Source organism: Callorhinchus milii, unplaced genomic scaffold (genome assembly GCF_018977255.1).
Source record: "Callorhinchus milii isolate IMCB2004 unplaced genomic scaffold, IMCB_Cmil_1.0 Scaffold8, whole genome shotgun sequence".
Taxonomy (NCBI): domain Eukaryota; kingdom Metazoa; phylum Chordata; class Chondrichthyes; order Chimaeriformes; family Callorhinchidae; genus Callorhinchus; species Callorhinchus milii.
Window position 1 is genome coordinate 20,422,030 of NW_024704749.1, and position 26,043 is coordinate 20,448,072.

The following is a 26,043-nucleotide window of genomic DNA, read 5'->3' on the forward strand; positions in this document are numbered from 1 at the left end:
GGTGGGGTTGAAGCCTCACGTTGGGACTTTGAGCTCACAGTCTAGGCTGATGCTCCAGTACAGTGCTGGGGGAGCACTCCATTGTCAGAGGTGCTGACCCTCAAATTACATGTTAAACTGAGATATGTCAGTCTGTTCAAGTGGACGTTAAAGAGCCCATGGCACAACCTCGAAACAGAAGGGAACTTCTCCCGGCGTCCTGCCAATAATCACCCAGATAAAATTGCTCATTCATTTTTTGGCGGCTGTTTGCAGGATATTCCTGTGCACAAATTGACTGCTGCGTTCATCTACAAAATACAGTCACTACACTTCAGTCTAAGTCGTGTGCAGTACTTTGAAACATCTTCCCGGTAGGAGAGGCCCTGAATCAAATGTAAGAATGAATATAATTATTATTAAAAACTGAATTGGTGAATTTTCCACAATTCTGCCCAATCTTAAATTTTAAGATAAAATGGACTAATTTATAGACTAGACTAATAACATTTTAACCACCTGAAATTATGTAAAAATTCCTGTCACTCCAAGGGAAAAGGGTCCAGTGAGGAGTTATCAGGAGCGGAGAGATAGACATATGTATCAATACATAAATAAATGTGTCTGGAATATTGTCAACCTGATGACTTCCAAGTTAAGCCAGGTTGAGTTATCAGGAGTTCACTGTATACTACTTTGCAGGGGCAGAAGGTTTGGACAGCAATGAGAACCAGGAGCTGATTCCTCTCCCCCTGTGCCTGCCAGTCAGGCCACCTGTACTATACCTCAGTCGCTGGCTGAGATCAGTGACCTTCTGATCTGAAAATCTTATGCTGCCTTTGCCCATCCTGTGAATCTACACCGGTTAATAAAGGAGAGAGCTTTCATTGTTCCTGTAAGACAGAGGGAGCCACACTACAAATGCGTGCTGCATCCAAGAGTGCTTCAAGGGTTTATACTGTAAGGGTTAAAACATTAGCTGAGGCGCTTTATCCAACAATGTTTAGCTTAGCCCATTGCCCATTGTTACAGCTCTGAAACATCCACTGGATAAAAAGAAGCACTTACCAATTCAATGTATTTCAGAATCGTTAAAAGCTTTTTTTCCCCCCACCCTCAAAATAGTGTTTAGGCACACAACACGTATACACAGCAGCATTATTGTCCAATTCTCCATTAAAAGTTGGAAGATCTATTCAATAGAGTCAGAAATCGATTAAACTACATACGCAATTCACAAATGCTTGACAAGGCCAAGCCCTTACACACAGAATTCCCCCTTTTTTCCCTTCTTGAAACAGTGAAAATTAACTCTACATTGAGGACCTGCGTAGTTTTCTTTTACATGAAATTAATTTCCAATACACTCAGCTCCCAGCCCGATTGAATCCACAATTCCTTCTCAAGACGCACATATAATACTAATTTGTGCATTTGTTACGGCGCCTTATTGCGTCTTCAAGATGTGTCAAAGCACTTCATAGAATTTTCTGTAAAGTGAATTGATGTATATTTTGCAGGGCATAAACCAGCTCATTCCCAAATCACAGGCACAGCAGGTACTGGCCACAAGTCAGCAACATACCTTGGGCACAAGTTAAAAGTGTAAAAGCGTGAAAACCACTTAATCTAATCTCAAAGTGGCAGGTGACTTTAAATCAATAAAGCAGGCGACTGGAGGCACTAATGCCCATCATTACTGTCCTTGTTCCTCTCGCTCAAAATAGAAGGCAGGTCCGACAAGGAGCAATGTTGAGGTGAAACAGGGATCTGTAATATCAGTGCATTAGTTGGTAATCCAAAGATGAAAGGGCACATATGACAGCCTGTAACAATCATCATGGACAACTGCCTGTGTGGGCTATAGGGCCCATCAAGGTGAGACTGCAGCCTGTAATTACACACAGATCATTATGGAGGGCTGAGGCACACCCACACAAATACAGCGTCCAAATACTTGCTGAGCTCTATTCTTCCAGGGATTTTTTTTGCGTTGAAAAGTCCAAAGCTTTAATCTAAAGCACAGGTACAACTCAAGACCAAGAGGCACGAATTTTGCTGTCAGAAGCAATGGGTGTTTGGCTAATTTAATATGACTGTTGCAGCGGTCGGTCATTGGTGGATGTATGGTGGATCTATTCGGAGAAGCTGAGCAGGAGGCAACGGGAAAAGTCCTGACTGCCCTCGTTGTTTCCCCTTTTTGATAAAGAAAGCCTAAAAGAGATGCTAAGTTAGTGGAGGTCACTGATCTTTTCCTGCCCGACTCGGAGCAGTTTTGGCTGTGTTGATGACCCACCCACCAGCACACAGACATTCATTGCCTGGCAAGGTACAGGACATTGCGGAGCTACTCACAGCATGTCTGAGCCTCAGGAGGAGAAGAAAATAAAAGAGAAACAGTGGCAGCAGATTCCCGTTTTAAAAGCAGCTCAAATAATCCAGTCTGGAGCAAATCCAGAGCTACCAGAGGAGTTACGAGGAGTCTGATACAATTCTCATCGGTTAAAAAATAATAAATTGGTCACTCGATCCATGACTGTTTGGGGGACACTGCTGTGCGCAATTGGCTGCCGTCTCTCTCCCACAAAATAGAGTCAATTCACTTTACAGTGTATTCTGTGAAGGCGCTTTGAGACGTCTCGAAGACGTGATAAGGCGCTATATCAAAAGCAAGGATTATTATTAAAGCTGGTTATGTTACTCTACTGGGAAAAAATGCAGATCAGTTAAATTCTGCACCTCTTCCCAGGATGAATGACTTAGTGTCACTGCCTGTGCCACTGATACCACCCTGGCTAAACATGGCAATGTTCAGCTTCAGGTCACAGGGTCACTGCGCTCCTTTTATTCTAAATCTGTTCTTCGTGACTGGTATCAGGGGATAGCTGGCATTCTCCAATTTCCAAAGTCCACAAGAGTCCCCTGTTCCCACCCTCCACACCCTCCAGCGGGAGTCCAGCTAAGTCCACCTTTCCCTTTTTTGTTGTTTAATTCAGTCTTTTGAAATGACCAAACCTGAGGAGGAGGTCACTGACCAGTATTGTGTGGCCGGATAAAACTACCCTCTGCAACTCTGAGACATCTCTCTATTCTTCAGTCTTTACACATCACTCTCCTCCATCTGTCCCCTTAGGGAGATTTGTTTTGTGTCTAATTTCTACTCCCTGATCCCAGTAAATAAGCTTGAAGCCCCACACACTGTATAGAAGATAGTATGTTACAATGAAGTCAGGTTAAGAAATACAGAGGAAAAAAAAACAAATGGTTTAATTGTTTTCCAAACACACAGTCTCCCTGGGAAATCTGTGGTAAATGAGGACGGACAGATCAGATCCTGATAAGATATCTATCTTAAGCTGCAATATCCTTTTCCAATTCCAATGAAAATCCACCTTTCCAACAGGTTCCTGATACTCATATCTAAACAAGGCAATATACAATTTGCGTTATACAGGCTCCACACAGTATAGCTCACAGTGTAGCGTAGACGCTGGTTTGTATGTGCAGGACAACACAGACAGGAATGCATTTCACAAGCTGGCTATGTTAGAGGATAAAACAATGAAGGTGTATCACACCCAGCTTGTGCTGCTCCCGGCTCTGTGTTGAGTGAGGTGCTCTCAGGCTGGTGACGGTGGAGGGCGGGGGTAAAGGAAGCATCGGTTAAGCAAAGGGTGAAGTCAGTTCTCATTGTCCCGTGACTGGCTAGAAGGGCGTTTATGTGAAAGTCGGATGTAGACAAGATCAGACGCGCTCTCACGGTCACTTATGCCAACATTCATTGTTTAGACTGATAATTGGGGAGTCCTGTAGTTCAGTGGTTAGAGCACTCGCCTTCGCAAGCGAGGACCTGGGTACGATTCAAGCGTAACCTTGGGTGGTTTATGAATTGGTGAAAAATGTGTGTTAGTTCACTATTTCCTTAATTCTCATAATTCAGTTTCCTTACTGCACACCCATTTACCTCGTAGTAAGTAGGAACTTGGTTATTAGTCGATTGATGGATCATTTTTCCGGGAGTAATAAGCCCTTCAAAACTATAATAATTTGGTCACTCAATCCACGACTGTTTGTGGGACGCTGCTGTGTGCAATTGGCTGCTGGGTTTTGCCAACAAAATATCCAGTCTTCACTTTACAGTATATTCTGTGAAGCGCTTTGAGACGTCTTGAAGATGTGATAAGGCGCTATATCAAATGCAAGGATTATTGTTATTTAATTGAATCATCGTTCGCTTCTAAATTCCTTACTTTTTGCTCAGCGTCCACCATTGCCATTGTCTCGCGTTGTTTTGTGTGAAAACACTTCATAAATGCATGTTCCTCTTCTATCTGCCGATGCTGTTTTATTCCCTATCCCGTACTGGCAAAAATTGAGAAATTAAGAAGTTCAGTGATTGACTTAGCGTCCTCTCCAAGCCCAACAACTCTGGAGCACTGAATGGAAAAGAGATGAAGAAGAGAGAGCCAAAGCTAATAGACGGTAGAAGTCTGTGGACACAGCCAGAGTATCTCCATCCACATGGAAGCTTTAATACTAAGTCACAAAAGGCAGCTGTGAGCAGGATAAAGCTGGACTCATGGTGTTGGTGACCAGCACACCTGCTGAGGTACAGTGCATCTGGAGCAGATTATCCTGCTCTATGAGTAAAGTCATTAAAAGCCTTGAATTGATCATCACTTCCGCTACAAGACTCAGTAGATTAGATATTGATCTTGTTGACCTGCAATAGGCCTCTGCACTTCAGCACTTCTCCACAGTTTTGGCAACTGGTGGGTTAAGCCTTTCAAAATAGAAGACTGGTCAATATACGATTATTTCTAAGCTGTTAGCTCTCCTGGCCTTGGGCTACCTTTCCTGACCTTCTCTGTACCTAACTCCTAATACTACTGAAATTGGGGTCACACTAACTTGGCCCAAAAGACATACGCTTCTGTCAAGAGGATTTGATTTAATGCTTTCACTGTAGTCTGCCTCATGCTGGTATATCACTATTACACTTCAAAAGTTGATTTTAAGTAAAGCGTTTTCAACTTTTTGAAGACCAATCAATAAAGGTAAGCACGTCGGAAAATTCAAATTCTAACTTCTTAAATTTTGTTCAATTTTCTACAGCAAAGAAATTGCAGATTTTCCTCCTTGTGGCTTTTAAAATCACAGTTGTGCTTAAATATCCTGAAACTCCATTTCACCTCAACTGCAGCACACACTCAGAATCCAGACACTGTTCAACAAATAGATGGGTTTGACTTTCAAACACCCACCAAACTGAGCACAGTAAAAATCAGACACAGCAAACAGATTAGGAGTCAAAAATGCACGTTCATATTTTTGCTCCCCAGTTTAAGACCTCTGTCAAATACCACTCCCTGGCATTTCCCTTTGAACACTTGTTACTGATGGAAACAGGAATGACTGAGTCACTCTCTGGTATTCTCTGCCTAACTACGGGCAAATGACTCAAGTGATTTTTGGAAACTCACCACGTCAGTGCAAGGGAATTATGACATGCTAACATGCACTGAAAGGCATGACGCTGGGACTTGATATGTTTTTACTATGTCTATGTTAACATGTCAATTAGTTTGGGGGCATGTATATAGCAATGGTCACTTTCAGTCCTCCCTTCCAAGGCATACGAATAAAATAATAAAAGGTACAGTACATTACTTTACTAAGACACACATCCTTCCCAATTTGCTCCCCAAGAGCCACTGAATGTTTGCTGAGGTGCAGATTCACAGGCACTAGCAGCTTTACATAGCCCAAGTGACCTTTTCACGTGAGCCTGAACAGCACCAGAGGGGTGTGTGTGTGTGGGGGGGGGCGCTACGAGACTGTGACAGGGTGAGAAGCTTACCCTGGCTAACACAAGGACGCTGCCCTGCAATATTTGCATTTTTGCTCAGGTTGGTTTGATGCTGTGGTGGGCAATGCTGTACCCACAGTCACTATGGAGCCACTAAAAAAAAAGACCAATTCTGCTGCTTATCCATTGTGTGATTCTCACTAAAATGAATTCTGGGTTTGATGAAGTAACATTACTTTGGGCATAAATCATCTGGAATACAGATGGCGTGTGGGCAGTCATTTTCCTTTATTTTTTAAATGGAACTGTGTAATCAAACAGACGGTTAAAAAAAAATTATCAGCCTTTTAAATAGCATTTTAATGTACTGTCTTACATGGTTAGTGCTTGTATTAACATACCTCTGTCTGATCTGCGAGCATTTGATATGGACATTCCATACAAGGTAGAAAATGTTTCACTTCCCAAGCGCTAACATTTTGGTGATGACGATATAATTCGAAACAAAACACAATACAGTACAAGCCGGAGCCAGACAAAAGCCATTCATTTCAAATTGATTTTTCAGTGTCAAGAAACAAGATACAGGGAGGAAAAAAAATCCAGTGTAATTTATATTCTTCCCGTAATATGGAAAACCTCCCTTTATTTAAACAGTGTATAGATTCATTGTTATTCAAGCTTTCAAAAGTAGCTACAGTGAATGAATTTATATTGTTTGATGGGAAACTAAATTCTTGATATTTTTCAGCAAAGAAATCTCCTGATCTTCAATATGAAACCGTCCAAAGGTTTATGTAGATACAGTCATTGCACTTTACAGTACATCATTTACCCTTTATATTAAACCCTGTGAAGCGATGCAGGGCATTTTGTTGACACAATGAGGCACTATATCAAATGCAAGAATTTTTATTATTCAGCCTAAATGTTTTTTCTGATCAAGGATCATTAATTGAATCAGCACGATCAAAAATGGTACATTTACAGCCACAGGTCAGAAAGCAAAATTTATCCACAATTTTTTTGCCCGTGCTGAAATGATTAGAACAAATCAAAGCCCGATGTCAGAGTATTTGAGCTTCACCACCATTTAAAGAGGACACAAGGCGGGTACACACGTTTTCTCAGGGTTTTGTGCCCAAAGTGAATCCATATTATTGGAAGTGAAATTAGTACAAGGTTGAAAATACCGGGAGATCTGCACTTAATCTCTACAGAAATTAAAGAAGTTAATTTGTAAATTAAAATGCGTCAGCGAGAGTCAGATGATTAGCATCACGGCTTTAGGCTTTACAATCTTTCTTGCTCTGAAGTCTGTGGTGTTCCCTCAGTCTGTTAAAACAGAATTGGATTTTTAGTCACAACAATAAAATAGAGTGGTTTGAAGGGTTAAAATCCCAAATAGGGCATTTGGTGAGTCACAGAAAAGCTTCTTAATTGCAAATTGAAAGATAAAGCCTCCACAACACTCACCTCACAGCGTTGATCTTAATAAATCCACCTGCATCACATGGGTCATAATCACCCTGGACGTTCATGCTGAAAACAATTAAATAAAAATTAATAATGAGTCCCTCCCTCAAGCTGACAGTATGGCACAGGCACGATAGGCCGAATGGCCTCCTTCTGTGCTGTATTATTCTATGATTTAAGGCCCACCGCCCACATATACCATTTATAATAATGCTTGCATTTGATAAAATGCAAGGATTAATTATATCATTATATAGCTCCTCATCAGGTCGTCACAAAGTCTCAAAGCGCTTCCCAGAATATGGTGTAAAGTGAATTGACTGTAATTTTGTGGGCGAAACGCGGCAGCCAATTGTGCACAGCTTGTGGTGAAGTCTGGCTGGATCCCCGTGTGCTAGGCACGTGAAAAGAAAGGCGGAAATGATGTCCTCGGCAACCTGATGAGCTGGAAGCACAGTCGACAGTCTTTTTTTTTAGCAGAGGCATTACGATGCATAATTATAATTTTATAATTAGTGGTGTCTAATATTTTGCATCCGAAGCACTGTGTTATAATGCCCTGTATTACGCTGCTGTATTGCATAATTAAGAAGTTACTCAAGTTGTCAAAACATGGTCGTTTCTGGTGCAGAACAGTTGCCACGACCCCCTTTCTGTCCCTGTCCTGACAGCAACCACAAACATGCAGCGCCCAGACCAAATCTGATCCAGGCCATGGTGGCGGTACATGTTGAGAGCACCTCGGTAAGAAGGGAGTTCACATCCATAATTCACCCCCCACACGCTGAGTTCCGCCACTAAGGAGACGAAAAATAAGTGGATGAGAGGATCTGTCACTCTCTCACACACTCCAGTGACCAGCTATCAATAGAGGCTGAGAGCAAGGCTTGGTGTGGGCTGCATCTCTGAAGAAAAGAGGAACAAATCATTTTACACCCAGAGAGCAAAGTTCAATTAGAATCATAGAGCACAGAAGGAGGCCATTTGGCTCATCGTGTCCGCGCTGGCTCTTTGAAAGAGCTGCCCAAATTAATCGCCCTGCAAAATTGTCCTTCCCAAATATATCTATCCGCTTCTCTCTTGAAAGTTCTTATCGGATCGGCTTCCACCAGCCTTTCAGGCAATGTATTCCAGATCTGAACAAATCGCTACGTGAGAAAAATTCTCCTCGCCTCTGGTTCTTTTGGCAAAAATTGTAAATTTGTGACAATCTTTGGACAATTTTAGTGTAAAAATACTTGTAAATATCTTTGTCTTAGCACCAATAAAACATCTAAAATCATTTACACTGCAAACCTGCAGGTCTGAGTGTAAAAATTGCAATACACCAGATGGTGATGTCTCCACACCATCTAGCCAGTGCTCAGAGCTGCACGTTTTGTTTACTTAAAAATAAACTTTAACTTCTCCATTGTCTTAGTATTAATACAGAGCGTTTATGAGTAGATTGATGACCTAGGGGAAGTCCCAGGGGAATCTCTACCCTGGGGTAGCTGCTATTTGCTAAATGTTTTTGTATCCGAGTTTCTGTGTCTGCTAATACATCAATCTGTTCCACCCTTGCTATAACGTAGGGTCAACTGCTTCTACACATTCATCAGGATCAATAAGCAGCTCAAATATAATGTGTGTTGACAGCAACATGTCCATGAAACATGCATCACTTTAATTTTACTCCTCAGACTTTTATTGTAGTCTCACTCTGTCGGAAAGCAAGTCTAAAAGCCGCAAAGTATTGACACAGCTTTTCAATGGACAACTTTTGTTCAACCGATTGATTTTTTTTTATTCTTTGACACTCGGAGCTAATAAAATGAAATCTTCCAGTTAAACCACAGGTTTTTTTTTAAATGAAAAATTTAAAGCAGTGGTATCACATACTGGTGATCTGCAGAGCGTGAGATGAATTTGAGGTTTCAATACATTATAAAGTTGCAGTTAAAGAATGGCTGTCAAAAGGAAAGTTAGAGTGCCAAGGACACAGAGATGTTTAAGGCAATTGGCTAACTGAAAGGGACTGAGAATTGTATTATTATATCCAGGAAAGCCATTCACCTGCAACACACAGTGAAATAAAAACTGTATTGCTGCAGATCAGATCAGGTGGTACAACAGTCATTCAGATCATGTCACATGTCAGCCATCACTGTCCTGTCGTGATACTAGTTATAAGAACATGTACAAGCTAAAATCACAATAAAACCACTCTTATTAACTTCACCTTCTTAATATTACACATACACACACACAGAAATACAGACCGAGAGACACAGAAATACAGACCGAGAGACACAGAAATACAGATAGACACACAGATACACAGACAGACAGACACACAGACTAACATACACACAGACAGACAGACACATAGCTAGGATTGGTTCAGTGGAGTAACAACAGTTGGGTTCAGATGATGTTTACAAACAATGAGCAGGAAGCTTGAGTGGTTCATAATTTCCTTTTTTCCCATAATTTCCTTAATTCTCATAATTCATAAATTCCTTACCCCACACCCCTCTATTTGCCTAACAGTATGTGGGAACCCACTTGTTAATCGATTGCTGGATCACTTTTCCGGGGTAATAATCCCTCCCACAAAAATAATAATGTGGTCACTAAACTACGAGTTTGTAGGACACTGCTGTATGCAATTGGCTGCCGTGTTTCACCAACAAAATATAGTCACTACACTTTACACTATATTCTGTAAAACGCTTTTAAACGTATCTAAGACGTAATAATGCGCTATATCCAATGTAAGGTTTATTATTATAATTTATATGCTGGATGTCTGAAATTCCACCTAGCCTTCATCCATGAGACTTTTCTGTCTCAAAATGTTATATTCTGCAGAGTGGAAAGTTCTTAAGTTTTTTTTCATAACAAGGACTGTCTTCTGTGTTAAAAATACCAATTTCACCAATTGTGCCTAACCGTAAATTTTAAGGGTTAAGATTGGGCGAAAGTTAGGCTGAGTACATTATACACTGCGGTTTTATAGCGTTTCTCTGTAATCTGCTACAACTTGTTCCCTGGCAATACTGCAGCAATGATGTTCCAAAAGGAGGTTAATACTCTGATGCATGTCCTGACGCAAACACAGAATCTCTGCTGACAATGATATACTGCACTTAAATGTCTTCTGGAGCTCTCTTAATGCTCGGTTCAGTGGGTTCAAATGCCTTGCCTAGTGTGGCAGAATCATAGACACCAGGCAGGTCCCAGTAGTGACTTCACTGATCTCAGCCTGGGGTCAGCCGCTAACCCACAGAGAAAAAATTGGTGTGTTTGTCTCCCTTGGACTGTTCTGACATGGCTTCTGGTACAATTCTCAGCAGAATTGACAGAGGTCTGGGAGCAGCTTGTTGCCACCTGCCCTCACAGTTGCAGGTGGTGTGTGTAGTCCAGTCAGACTGAGAGACAGGGTTGGGGGGTAGGGGAGGAAAGGAAGAATTAAGGCAGTAAGTACAGTTTAAATAAATAAAACCCTGGTCTCTCATTTTAACGGTCTGCTTTTCTTAATCTCACTCTGTATAGATTTCAAAACACCACAGCAGTTACTGTCTACGTTTTGGCTGATGAATTATTTGCAAGAATAAAAAACAAGCAATTTGGAAGAACTTACAATGGTTCTGGATGTCTCCAGAAATCCGTGCTTTTATTTTTGTGCAGTCGAGTGGGCTATGTGCCGTATAATTACATTACTTTATACCTACTGTGACCAGTCACTTCCACCCTCCTGTATTGCTAACTACTATTCTTTTATTAGTATGATTCCATCATCATTCAAACATTTTAAAGCCACTGATGTAGAAATTGAAAGAGAAAATGCTTTGGATCTGACAGGGAATAAATGCTGCTGATTACTTTTACTTTATTCATTTAGCTCCTTCTCTGAGTGTAAGCCAGAAAGAGGGGATTATTAAGGGTTACTCTGCACACATTTTGATGATAAAAGAGATAAATCAGATGTGGTATTTATCCTACCTGAACTCAATCGATACCTTTTTCACAGGGATAAACACTTTCCTTTTAGTAAGTATTCTCAACCGTAGGAAATAAACTGCACAACACAATTTGGGCACAAAAACAACCATATTTGAAGACAAGAACGGATAATTTTATTGTTTAGGATGGCAAAAAAAAACTGCACAAATCTATATCGATCCACTGAATGTTGTTCAGGGTTATTAATCCATATGTGTTATCATTGATTTTTTTGGAATGGTAATCAGATTAAAATCAATAATGACAATAATGGCAGTGAAATAGCTGCATATGAGATGTAAGCAAATAAACAGAGGAGTTAGTGTGGACCCTATTCCTGAAGAATGTGACCAACTTTAAATTAAGATACTCTATAAATTGTAATGCATTGTGTCCACTGATAAGACATCAAACTCAGTGCTGCAGTGAAGACAAACACTAAAAGCAACAACTCTCAGTATAAGGTTACATAGTGGAGTTATACACTTGTTATAATTGCATAAACTCCCAACGAGGCTTGATAGCTAGTTTCACAGTGCATGTGAGGAGCTGGCCGATGTCAAGACTGATGTGGAACAGGGGAAACGTAATGACTTGGAAGTTTATTTTAGCATGGGAAGCTAAGAATTTTGTGTAAATTGGACCTGGATTCAGGTGTCTGTCCTAAGATCCCACCCACCCTGTCAGGTCATTAGGTCTTTGACATTACTTTGCGCATGTGCAGTGAAACAGGAGGTGATATCAGCAGCGAACTAATGACCACTTCTTGATATATTGTGTTTTCTCTGTTCAGAGTTGTTATCCTGCATTCTGGCCTTGACCATTCACCCAGATCCTTAGCTAAATAGCAGTGAAATAGTGTTTAAGTCGGCTCCATCTTAGTGGATAGCTCACTGAACATTAAAACATAAACCAAGCTTGTTGTGTTACATACCTGACTAGATCTCTGTTGTACAGGGAAGAGGGCGACTCACGACCCAGTATGTAGACATTTCCTTTGTAGACAGACAATTGCACTTTACCCTGCACGTATTCCTGTGATTTGTTGATGCAGTGGCGAACAAATTCACACTCTGGGCTGTCCCAAAACCCTAGCAGGGAAAACAAACAGAATAAATCAGCAAAAAAAGCAAATACATATTGAATAAATATTAATTATGATTATTACAAACTGTAGTCTGATAGGGTTCAGATAACGTTACACATCAGTAGTCTAATTGTGTATAATAGTCATCTGAATTACAAATTCTGTTCCCTCTTCTGGCTTTAGCTTCCACATAGTTGTTCACATTCAGACCATTGAACAATATTGACTGAAGACAATTTTTGCATCAATCGAATCAGATCATAACTGAGTGAGAAATCTCCTACAAAGATTCCTTAACCTGTAACGTCTGATTCTCAACTGTACTGGCTCGCTTTCCCATTACAACAACAACAACAAGATTCCATTTATTGAGCGCCTTTCACGTCGGGAGGACGTCCCAAGGCGCTGTGATGTAAAGATGTAAAGGAATTATAAGTACCCTAAATAATATTTTAGTTCTTTTGAAACTCTTACCTTGTGTGAACATTGTCATATTTACAATAACATTTTAACAATGTGTCCAGTAGATGTGTTTCCCACTAACATTTTCAAGCCCCAAACATGCATTTAGTCAGTACAAGTCATTGTTTGAAGAAATGCTACAAACTTGATTAAAAAAAGGTCTAAAAAAAGGTACCTATAGAAGTTATAGTCTCAGTTCTGTCTATGACTAGAAGGTGTCAGCCTGGCTCAGTCAATAGCACTCTCACTTATGAGTAGGAGGCTCAAGTCCCACGTTGGGACTTGGAACTCACATTGTCTGGGCTGACACTCCAATTTAGTGCTGGGGATGCACTGCATTATCGGAGATGCCGGCCTTGGGTTGAGATGTTAAAGCAAGGCTTTGTCCTATTGAGGTGGATTTTAAAGATCCCAAGATGGTATTTGAATATAGAAGGGAGTTCCTCGTTCCCGGTGTCCTGACCAACAATCCCCCAAATAAAACTGGTCACTCACGTCATGACAAACATGACTGTTTATGGGACATTGCTGTATGCAATTTCTCTGCTGTGATCGCTTACAAAATACAGTCACTGCCCTTTTCAGTAACTCTCTGAACTGCTTTGAGACGTGAAGGGCACTATATCAAATGCCAATATTACAAATAAAACTAGAATTCTTGCAATAATAAGAACAATTACACAATGTACTGGCATATTGAAAGAGTTCACACGCATGTGAAGCTAACTTCATTGCTCTGAAATCATAACCATCCTACCTAACAAGGTCAAAAACAAATTAAGGACAAACTAGAATAGAGCATTTATAAACACTTCAGTGATTTTTTGAAATCAAATATCATTTGTCTTCATTACGACTATTTGTAAACAACATGAGTAAAATATTACTCTTCAAACTTGAAAAACTATTGTGGTTCTATTAATTGCTATATAAATTGCTGCTTTTACCAAAACTACTTTTGAAAAATTGTAGATACCCTTTTTATTTATAAACGTCCACCACAATCAAGCTTTTATTTACTTCAATTTGGTGGGGGGAGGGGGTGGGGTGGCAGGTTTACATCAGGAACATGTTCCACAGGTGGCCAAATGGAGTGATAGCTCATGGCTCAGTGTAGGACTGAGCTACAAAAGGCCACCGAGTTTGGTGACGTTACCCAGGAGAACTAGAAACAATGAGTGCTAAGGCTAGAGGGAGGAGAAAAAACTCATCAGCCTGGCTTCCTGCTCCTAATCACAAAATTATGAGTGTACATCTGCAAGTGAGGCATGATCAGACACTTGCCGACTCTCACGGTCCACTCTCATACGTCAAGAACAGTCACTTGGATGAAGCAGCCAAACACACACAAAATTTCACCCCAGCAAGTCAGACTCTCCGAGAGAGGAGAAAATACTCAGAAAAGATATATAAACATCTTGCAACAATTTCACAAACCCAATGAGTCCCCAGTCATTACAAGCGAAGGCCTCTCGGAAAAGAAAGGGCTGAAAAATGGTTCCTTTCAACTCCCCCAAAGCCCTCCCAACCCTGACAATGAAGTCACAAAGGGCAGTTCAAATTCATCCTGCAAAGTCTTTCAGATGCTGAATGAACAGCTGAACCTATTTTCTACTGGGCCCAGAGTGGCCTCCTGATAGCTTGTTGAACTGTCCCATGAGGGACTCTGCTCAGCTCTGCTACTAAATCTGACTGAATAGTTGAGACATGACCCAGTACTTATCAGGTTTGGAATCAAAGGCCCATATGTTTCATTTTGTAAACCTGCACATTTTCATTGATGTTCACCTTTACCTCCTTTCCCAAATAACATCTCTAATCAGATCTCAAGTGGGCTGTCTCCAATTTCTTCTTTAGCTTTCTCTGCATGAGAAGGGAAGCACATCTGTCTGTTTATGAAGCTCCTACACACCCTGTCAGCCTGTCCTTCAGACCACAATTCCCCTGAGATGCAGACAATGTAATTACTTTTTAGTAACATCGCGGAAACTTCCCACAAAGCCCACTTTATCCCTTGGCGTGATCCATTACCAGCATCTGCCTTCTCTGATCTAATGCTATCTAAAAGAAAGTCAATAACTAGGTAAATATCACCCTGATCTATTTACTTAAAATAAGTTTGTTTTGAAGGAAGCTTTACGCAAGCAACAATAGGTACAGTTGAGAGCTGATATCTGCACAAATGGGACTGCTGCAGATAAGCAAACCGTGCAGATAATTGGACATCACACAAATACAAATTGGCTACAATCCACAAAACAGTCACTACACTTTACAGTATATTCTGTGAAGCCCTTTGAGACATCTCAAAGATGTGATAACGCGCTATATCAAATGCAAGTATCATTATTTTTATAGCAAAGCTTCTTCCATGCTTTACATTATGGTCAGTGTTTGGAAAACGTATATCCGCTGGTTAATAATAATAATCCTTGCATTTGATATAGCGCTTTTTCACATCTTCTAGATGTCTCAAAGCGCTTCACAGAATAAGCTGAAATGACTGTATATTTGTGGGTGAATCGCGGCAGCCAATTGCGCACAGCAGTGTCCCACAAACAGTCGTGGATTGAAAATGACCAATTTGTTATTGTTTTTTTTGATAGCCGTGTGGAGTAAGGAAACTTGCCCAAGGTTTGGCCCTCTGCCTGGAATTGAACCCAGGTACCTCGCTTGCAAAGCGAGTGCTCTAACCACTGAGCTACAGGACTCATGCCTGACATGAAAGTGCTGGACAATCAAGACGGAGCTTGTATATCTGATGTTTTTGACCTGGCATTGCTAGACGTAGAGGGAGTGTTACTGGGTAATTGATATAATTGATGAGTCAGTGCCCGGAAAGCATCAAGTTAAGATAATTAGCAAAGGGATTTTTATTGCCTTTGATACAATATTTTTCAGGTTAGGAAAATGACTCAACGTGCTTCACTGTAAAGTGTATTGATAGTGTATTTGTAGGATAGACAATTTGTGAACATCAATGTCCAAAATGTTGACAAGAATTTTGCTGATTTTACAAAAAAAACACCTAAACCTTAGGTTTCCTGCACTTGTTGCTCTGCAGTTGCTCTGAGTAGCAGATCCCTGACAAATGATTTCCACAGGGAGTAAATTAACCCCAGTCATTATCACACACCTACAAACATTATTCTGCTCCACTCTGCTGTCACTAATGAAGTGCAACAAAGAGGTATTTAGTGTTCGGTAGATAATAAAGGTATGCTGGAGGTTTCCACTCTACTAACCTTTCATATCTCTCCATCAGTCACTTAATCTTTAACCTCTTCCAGTTTTCCAACATCATTTCTCCATTTCTTAGCACATAAGTGAGCTCAATGTATTTTTTAAAACCATGTAAATGTCAAAATACCATAACATCAACAACTGTGGTGTTTATATTAGCGCCCTTCATGCAGGATAGCGTCTTGGAGAGTTTAAAATGTCCAATTTTTTGTGAGGATAGTAGTGTCACTTTGATACAAAATGATATACACAACAAATTGCATTTCTATGATAATAATCCTTATAATAATCCATGCATTTGATATAGTGCCTTATCACGTCTTAGAGATGTCTCAAAACCCTTCACAGAATATACTGTAAAGTGAATTGACTTTGTATTTTATGGGTGAAACGCAGCAGCCAATTGCACACAGCAGTGTCCCACAAACAGTTGCGGACTGAGTGACCAAATTATTAGTTTAAGAAATATTTACAATGTTATTTTTCAAGAGATTATTCCTCCTGGAAAGCGATCTACCAATCAACTAACAACCGGATTCCTACTTACTGCTAGGTAAACAGATGTGTGGAATAAGGAAACTTGCTTAAGGTTTCAACATTTCCAAGAATCGAACCCGGTTCCTCTTGTTTGCGAGGCAAGTGCTCTAACTACTACGTTCCACCGGACTCTATATAGAGCCTTTCATGTAGGAGGATATGAAATACCTATTTTATACTTATTAAACTTTACTCAAACAATACTGTCTAGTTCAAATGCCCCCAGGAAATTAGTAGGATAATGTCCTGTTCTGAACACATTTACATGGGGTGATTGCAATCATATGTAACTGAACATAGCCACATGCAGCACAGCATAGTTGCCAAGGTTGGACTGTGAACAGCGAGTAAAGTGCAATGTGAGGCTGAACATTTGCTAAATTACAACTTAATTCTGTTATCTGGGATTCTGGCTCCCGCTCAGGGCTTCACCTGATAATTCAGGTCAAGATGGACAATCAGTGGGGGAAATCCAGGGTGTTGTTTTGAGCCTTTAAAAAAGCTTAATAAATAAAATATTAAAGTGTTTACGGGCATTCACAGATTCAGGTTTGCCCCATGCAAAATGTGGAGTTTTGCTGAATGGATTTTGCTTGTATAATTAAAGACAGATATATAAACAGTTTAAATTACAAGTGAAAATCTGATTATGTGAAAACAGAACAATTTGTGCTGTGATTAAAGAGGAGTCGTGTGTTTACAGGTGCAAATTATATTCCTTTCATCTTGAAAACAAATCTCTCTCATTGCTGTCCCCTTGTTTTCCTAGGCTCTTGCCATTTCTTTGTACCCAACATCTAAACATTAATAAATTAAATCCCATTAACCCAAAGCTCTTGAAAAGACAATAGGATTAAACACCTGGGCAATACACTAGAAGCAGGATTTACCAGTTTAAATCTGTTTAAAATATTCATTTGAACAAAAGAATGAATTGACAAAAGCCAATAATCCTTGGAGTGAGAGGCAAGTTATGGCAATTAAAGATTTTCATTTAGGATCATCTCTTACGCCATTCTCAGGCCAGGACTCTGGGGTATTTCAAGTCAATTTATTTGGTTTTTTTTAAAAAAAAGGCCAAGGCATGAAGGTGATAGGTGGGAAGTGAAAGTCATTCTGCTAGTCCTGTGGCTCACTTCTATATGGGCTGCTTATGGAGCTTTGCACTGCTGGGAACACAAACATTCAGACTTGAATTTTCAGCTCTATTGAAGTACAGAGTGGAAGCAAGAGACATTTCCCTAAAGGGAGGGTGGAACAGTTGGAGCAGAAACCTAGAAACAAGTCACCTGTCTGCCCTCGCAGCTGGATAGAGTGCACAGTGTGGGAATACTTCAGGAAAAAAATAAGACTTGCTCTAAACAAATCTGTGCATGACTGTAGCATCTTAGCTTGATGATCAGAATTTGACAATCCTAAAGCATTACCAAAACTGATATTACATTAAAGTGACAGAATGTTTACAGCACAGAGTTTACAGCCTGTCAGGTCTGCGCTCACACAAGCTCCACACGTTGCCATCTACTCTATTCCATTCACCTGCTCTTTCCCCAGATCTCTCTCCGATGGAGTGTCCAGGATGAATTTAAGAGAAAAAAATAATAGATCCAGGAGAATTTTATAGTAAAATAAGTTTATGACCTTGTATTTGAGGCTCAGTTGGTATCTCTGCCAGCCAATGTTACTGGACTCAGGCTAACTATCTCCATTACTCAGGTATTGCCTTCTCCATTACTTACCATTGTACAGTTGTTCTGAGAACTTCAGAGACAGGGACTGCTTGATTTTCCTCACTTCCTTGTCCATGGTGAAGGTCTCAATATCCATATGAGCATGAAACAGAATCGTCCCACCTGGGGTCTCGTAGATACCTAACCATTTTCGTAAGAGAAAGAAAAAGAAAAACACCATCAAAAATTATTGCCGAGTGACAAAAATAATCACTTTTCTGACAGAAACCAAGTCGGGCACCATTCAGTCCCAGCTTGCTCTAAAATGCATCTGTCATTATCTGCTCACTGGGACTCAGACAGTCCACTTCACACCTTGCAGTGAAAATTTCCAGATTCCTTGTTCTATCTGCACTCATTCTGACTAAATGACAGGGTTTAAGCGTTGATCTCCCTCAATGTATGCCCAGTGGCCTCCCTGAAAGCCTGTAATTAAACAACTGCCAGTGAGCAGACAGAAACTCAGCTGTGAAAATTAAGCTGTCACTGGGCTCTCAGTTCAGGAGCTCCCCTTTATCTGCTCAAAGGGAAAAATCTGATTAGGTTTGTAAAATACAGCTCTGAGCCGAGATTTCAGAGTCAGTGTAGAATAAGATAAATTGTTAAAATAAAAACAAAAGTATTTTTGATGTTTTCGAATGGTCTCAATGATTTCTTTAACCGGATAGAATAACCAGCAGGCATTTCTGAGTTTATTCAGCCGGCCAGATAATAATAATCATAATAATCCTTGCATTCAATACAGCGCCTTATCATGTCTTTGAGACGTCTCAAAGAGCTACTGCACAGAATATACTGTAAAGTGAATTAACTGTATATTTTGTGGGTGAAAAGCAGCAGCCAATTGCGCACAACAGTGAACCACAAGCAGTCTTGCATTGAGTGACCAATTTTTTTTTAATTTCTTTTTTTTTTTGAATGAATGATTACCCCTGGAAAAACAATTCGCCATGAATACATTTAGAGGATATGCTTAATTTCTCAGGGTCTGACAGAAATTTCCAAACTGGGATGTGTGTGTGTGGAAATGCCGAGGAAAGGCCAGAACACAGAGAAAGTTGCTGCTAGACTGCCATGAAGCCTTTCAGCAACAACTACTACTTTACATGTTGGGAGGGTTTCCCAAGGTGCTGAAATGTCCAAGGTTTGCATCTGAGCTGGGGATAGGAGGGGGTTTACATGAGCAAAAGAACGATGAATGAAGGTGCAGTTAATGAGGAAGGTCTTGAGGCAGATCTTGAAGAAGGGAAAGGAAGGGGGCAAGTACCAAGGACTTCCAGATGGATTTACAGTGAGTGAGGGCAGAGAGGCTGAAAGCCCAAATGCCGATGGTGGGATGGGTAACTATTTACCTAATACTTTCCGGTATTAGATAAACAGGATCCTTCCCTCTAGAGAGAGAGGGAATCTACAGGCACCGTTTTTCCGGTTTAAGGCGCAGTCTGACTAGGCTTGAATTGGGGATACCTGCAGTCCAGTAAACTGGGGGTTTACAGTACTTTTATCTTGCATCTGTGGCTTATGGGAACTTGCATAGGCTCCGTAAAGATTTGTAATAATGGGGTTCAAACTTAAATGGAATTCCATTAATGTAGACCACAGAAGGAAAAGTTAAACGCTATCACGGTTTACTATTGTATATGTTAAGTGCATTTCTCAGCTCTCAAAAATTCAGCAAACTAGATGATGTTCTAGGCATTGCAAGATGTAAAAATCATACCGTATTCTGGTAGATTTAGTATAAAACAATCAACAGTAAAAAAAACTTCAATTTGATAGAACAGTGGGGGGTTCCTTACAGTGTGAGATTATAAACTGATTGTACTGTACAATGCAAATTGGATCCTGTCCTACTATTATGTACAATTGTAAGAGTTACTGGATAACTACTGTGTCTCCTCAAGTGGGGACCTCTTGTGGTTTGAAAGCTTCTATATAATACAAAACAATGGTTTAATAAAAAGGTAATACTTTCATGATAACTGTAGGCTAGTTAAGACAACACAGCAGCGACTAACACTTTTAGATCATTAAATGGGAGGTGTGTGAGGAGCTGAAGCACAGCTTTCTGCAGCTTTTGAAGAATGTCTAGATGATTGGGCTGAGTGGAGAAGCTCTGTGTCGGGTGGCGTTTTTGGCGATGTGCAATTATAAGAGAGAAATTTCATTAAAAAGGTGTCATTGCCAAAGGTGCTACATGCCACGCTGATTGGAATTTCAGCCCAAATATTTTGTAAAGAACTATTTCTTTATTATTGATAAAATAATAGTTTTTAAATGATTTGGTTCTTGTGTCAGGCACCTGCTTCCTCTACGTCGTCATTTGACAGGGAGAGCGAGCTGCTCTGAAGCCTCGATCAATGAAGAGAAAGTAAGAATGGCTCGGGGCTGTTTGCCTTTTGCCTGGAGAAAGCAAGTACCAGGCCTTGATCTAGTGTCACTGAAAGCACAGGCAGATGAGAACTCACAAATGTTTAAGACCGGTGTAGAATAATTTTCTGCAATAAGCATTACGCATGTAGTAGATACAGTGTTGAGGATGAGCCTCTCTCAGTTCCTCTTGTTCTGAAAAGAATAATCCATCCCACATTATTTTAGGGGCAAATGTAGACTGAGTCAAGCTAGCAACTATTCTTGCCTTTGGATTTTTATAATGTTGTTTGCAGGAGAATAACAGCAACCTGCAGTTTATCAAGTCCGCAATAATAAGCTGAGTGCCTACCAGCATGCAGTGAACAGACTATTTGACTTGGTTCTGACAAGCAATTACTTAATTTCTACATGTGTCATCCTTCATTTCCTAATGGAAGTCTAGAATTTACTGTCTTTAGACAGCAATGTAGGAAGATTACTGACTTCCAAAGTTTACTTATCCATCTCGGCTTTTGTTTACCCATCTACAAACTGAATGTCAGATTCACTCAGCACAATAGAGATGGGGGATTGAATTTTAACAGAATAGTGGTTGTTTACACTTGGTTGACTGACAGATGCAGTGACGATAGCTGGAGCTGCTTAAACAATTGCTAATGCTTTGCTCTTGGCATCGTTTCTCCACTAGATATTTAAAAAGAAAAAACGAGTGAGTGTAATTGAATTTGACATTTATTTTACAGTGGAGGATTTATTTTTTCCTCCATTTTGTGCTGCTTACAACCTATGGGGGGTGAAGGGAGATAAATGGTCTCTCCTGGGAGATGAACTGTCTTACTTCCACTAGTCAGTGTACTAACAACAAGATTACATTTGTATAGCGCCTTTGACGTCAGGAGGACATCCCAAGGCGCTGGACAGAGTACAGCATTTCAGATCCGAGCTGGGGTCGGGGGGGGGGGGGTTGGGTTGGGGGACATGGAGCAGGCCGGAGCCGGCTGAGCAGGCGGGTTGGTAGGGGTTAGGATGTCGCAGAGGTAGGGTGGGTCGAGGCCATGGAGAGCTTTGTTGTATCAGTATCTAGAGGACATCAACAACTTGTATTTATACAGCGTCCTTCACGCGAGGTAGCATCCTGGAGCGCTCATCAATTTAAGATAGCAAGTGAACGAGGGGAGAGGAAATAGGAGTTACTGTTTTACAAAGAAAGTTGTTAGGATATGGCATGGGTGAGGGTTGAGGCAAGATCCAGATTGCAACAACTTGCATTTATACCCTTCACAGAATCTTGGAATGCTGATCCATATTAACATTCAAGGAGGAACTAGACATAAATATTTAAAAATAAGTATTTTTTTCTCCCCCCCATAGGTAGAGAAGGAAGCTACATCAGAGGATACTTTTCTTCCCCCATAGGTAGAGAAGGAAGCTACATCACAGGATGAGCCTTCAGCTCATTTGATATCATCCGTCCAGATTATCCACTCTATCATTTTACCATCACAGTTTCGCACCTCACTCAGCACAAAGTACAACCATATAAAAAGCCAGACTTTTTAAAAAAAAATCAGTAACTATTTGAGAATACAATGGGGTTGCAGGTCAAGACTCACCAACATACAGATGAGGTGCTATTGCACTACCATAATTAGCAGAGCTCCAGAAAACCTATCTCAATTTTCATATGAGCCGAAGGAAAATGTTATATTTATGTGCAGTGAAAATAAACTGCAGAGCAAATACAAGCACTGACTTTATGTCCTATAATTTCTACAAATTCTAAGATGCATGGTTTGTTACTTTCTATGATTATATAGTTATTCCTCTCCCCCCAAATCTCCCCCTCTCTCACATACACACACAGTAACAAACTTGAAGCAGCATTCAGTGACAAATTGAAATATTCTTGTGCTTTTGTTTTTAATGCCGCTTTTAATTTGCATTCATTCAAATAAAATCAGTATAAATAACTATTCTTTTCAACAGTAGCCTCAAAATAACAGAAAAGTGGCCACTTCACAAACCTTATTATGGTTGTCAATAATGGGCTTTGATAATCCAGATGTAACACATTCATTGGGGCAATACATAATGTGCCAGATTAATTAATCCTCGTTAAAAGATTGCTGCATCAAGTTTTAAGTGAGCCCGGAGACACAAAACATTTTAATTAGAGCTTTTGTTCAACTGGAACACAATGGCAGAACTCTGCACCTTGAGGTGTAATTTCGATTTATTCACAATTTTTTTTCACCAGGCACAAATCGGGCTGAGAGTACAAAACAAAATAAAGTGAATACAAAATATTTGTTCCTATATGTCAGGCCTGTATAAACAATGGTACAGATGATTAAAATGTTACTAAACAGAGGGACCGAACACAAGAGCCTGATTTCTGACATTGTTTTTTGGTTGTGAATAGAGAAACAATCTGAGAAGAGGTTTAAATGGTCCTGTTTACAGGAGGCTCACGGAGCTAAAACAACAGAAGCTGTTAGTAGCTTCACCTGGCCTGTTCATTCTTCTGATCTGTACTATCAGATTCCCATTTCTACTGCTGGCACCTCTGTATCTTTTGTTTCTATTGCTCCTCCATAGGTTCGAGACAGACCCAAAAGTGAAGGTGGCTACAAGCTGATGCTCTTGGTGATAATAATCCTTGCACTTGATACATCACCTTTCAAAGTGCTTCACAGGATTTACTATGAAGTGAAAGTGGAGTGACTGTGTACATTTACTCTCCAGCTGTACAAGATTCCACTTGTTGGTCGACACCAAGATACGCTATTCACTGGTAGCATGCATTGATGAAGACTGGAACATGTGTGTCAGCCTGGCACATTCGCTCCTCTGAATTGGAAGGTCAAATTCCACGTTGGATGTTAGCGATTCCATGGCAGTATTCAAAAAGAGAAGAGACATTCTTCTGGCCAACATTCCCTCAAATAAGATTGGTTACTCACTCCATGGCTGTTTGTGGGACATTGTTGTGCGAAACTGGCTGCAGCTTTCTCTTCAACCGTGCCTTCAGCTCCCCTTTCGACTCTCTACCCCCTCCTCACTCCTCCCTTCACTCCCCTCCTCGCTCCCTTCCTTCCTTCCCCTTACCCTGACCATTTCCCCCCTGCTCGGGTCCCGACCCAACTGTCCAGCGCCTTGGGAAGTCCTCCCGACGTGAAAGGCGCTCTATAAATGCAATCTTGTTGTTGCAGCGTTTCACTCACAAAATCCGGTCAATCCACTTTACAGTATATCCTGTAAAGCACTTTGAGATGTCTCAGTGACATAAGGTACTATATCAAATGCAAGGATTGTTATTAGTATTAGTATTATTATTATGGCTCTGGGTTTAAGGCTCTGCTCCCTCTACACCACTGATGACAGCCAGCCTGGTTCATTGGCGGGACACACAAGGGCAGACCAGTCACTGGGGACTGGGAATCCTCCCACTCAGCTCCCATTCAATCTTGCAAGTCAAAGTTCTGATGGGTAGGGTGTTCCTCGCTCGACAAGCAGCGGGAACGTTCACCAGTCAGTGCTCTTCTGACCGATTGCCTGTCAGACATCAAGTACTAGATGAGAACTAACTTTTTCCAATTGAATGTTAAAAAGACAGAGGCTTGGCTCCAGTCAACAGCTTTTCCATATCTCCCATTTGTAACTGGGATTATACTGGATTTTGTTTCTGACAATACATTTGACTGTCACAACTACTCTAAGTTTTACAAACATGACTGGCTGTTATGTCAGGTGTGTGGTTGGTATCCAATTAATATACTTAGCAAGGGATGTAAATTATCCTATTAGCTTTGGAGAAGCTTTTACACACAGTTCATTATGGTTTTAACAGCTGCAGTTGATTTTAATTTAGAACTGCTTACGAGTTCTTGCCTTCTTAGGGCCCAGCAGCAAATTCAGATGATTTTGCTTATTCACTTAGTCATATAACAAGTGGCATCGTTCAGCTTTAATTGGGTCCGTTTCCACACATGCCTATGCAGAGCAGTTCAGCGCTGTGTGCAGAAGAGCTCAGGTTAACACTGAATTCTCCACACAAACAATCCTGGGCCTCATAATGTGGAATTTCTCCCAATTCAATTACAAGAGATGAATAAATACTGGAAAAAAATGACACCAAACTGTAGGGGATGGTAACTAATAATATTAAAGAGGATTGAAGTAAGACAAATAGACTTGCAGAATAGGTGGCAGATCAAATTTAATATGGGGAAATAGGAATGGAGTCCTGTAGGTTATTGGTTAGAGCACTCGCCTCGCTAGCGAGAGAATCCAGGTTTGTTTCTCGGGCAGGGTGAAACGTTAGGCAACTTTCCTTACTCCACGCACCTTTGTTTACTTAGCAGTAAGTAAGAACCAAGTTGTTAAGTCGATTAGCGCATCCCTTTTCCCGGGGTAATATTTCCTTTAAAAAATGATTTGGTCACTCATTCCACGACTGTTTGTGGGACACTGCTGTGCGCAATTGACTGCCGTGTTTTGCCTGCAAAATATACAGTCAATTCACTTTACAGTAAATTCTGTGAAGCACTTCGAGACATCTCAATGACGTGATAAAGCACTATATCAAATGCAAGGATCATTTATTATTAGTAGTAATAAAGAAGCTGACCATACCCTGGATAATTGGAACCTGATACTTGTACTTTGAATATCATGGGCTCCAAAGTTTAGGCTGTGATGTAATACCTATCACTGTACAGCTATTTCCACTCTTTTACATTGACTAGTTTTAGCTCCATTAACTTGGCAAGCTATCAAGTATTAGTGTCTTAAACATCAGCAGTACCCCAACGCACACACTGGGATCCACAAGCTGGGCTCTTGCAAACCTGCGCATCATACTGGAGTTGCTCACTGCAGCTTACGCAGCTTGTATAGAGGGGTTTATGTTCAATCCTCAACTTTCCGATAAAGCCTTTCTTCTGGGATCCGACCAAGTTTGCTTTCTTCCTTCTCCACAATTTGCCTGCCTCAATCATTATCTCAACCCAATGACACCGAAACCCTCACCCACACCTTCGTCACCCCCAGACTGGATTTCTTTATCTCCCTGTTTGATGGGTTGCCCAGCTCTATCCTCTCTAGCTTCAGTCACCCAGAACTCTGCAGCCAACATTCTCCTTCATTCTCCTGCTCTGCAGATCCTTCATGTTCATCCACCCCATAATAATAAGAAATTACATTTACATTTCGTCCTTTATTCATGCAATGTTCCAGAGCACTTTAAGGACACAATGCCAGAGACCAAGCAGGGAAGTCACCATGAGTAGGGTTGAAGAGGTAGGATTTTGAAGATGATGAAACAGAAGGATTGAGGGAAGGAGTTCTAGGTGGTGAAG

General features: G+C 40.6%; 1 protein-coding gene across 2 annotated transcripts in view; it reads right to left on the reverse strand.

Moving 5' to 3' along the window:
- Positions 1-6,129: 6,129 nt before the first annotated feature.
- Positions 6,130-26,043, reverse strand: part of ass1 (argininosuccinate synthase 1) — a 62,873-nt gene continuing 42,959 nt past the window's right edge. The window contains exons 12-15 of one of the 2 annotated variants that reach the window (XM_042337137.1): positions 18,320-18,451; positions 12,186-12,342; positions 7,265-7,330; positions 6,130-7,123 (exon numbers count right to left, since the gene is read on the reverse strand). In XM_042337137.1, coding sequence (XP_042193071.1) covers positions 7,075-7,123; positions 7,265-7,330; positions 12,186-12,342; positions 18,320-18,451 — 404 coding nt within the window. In that variant the 3' untranslated portion in view covers positions 6,130-7,074. 2 annotated transcript variants of the gene reach the window in all.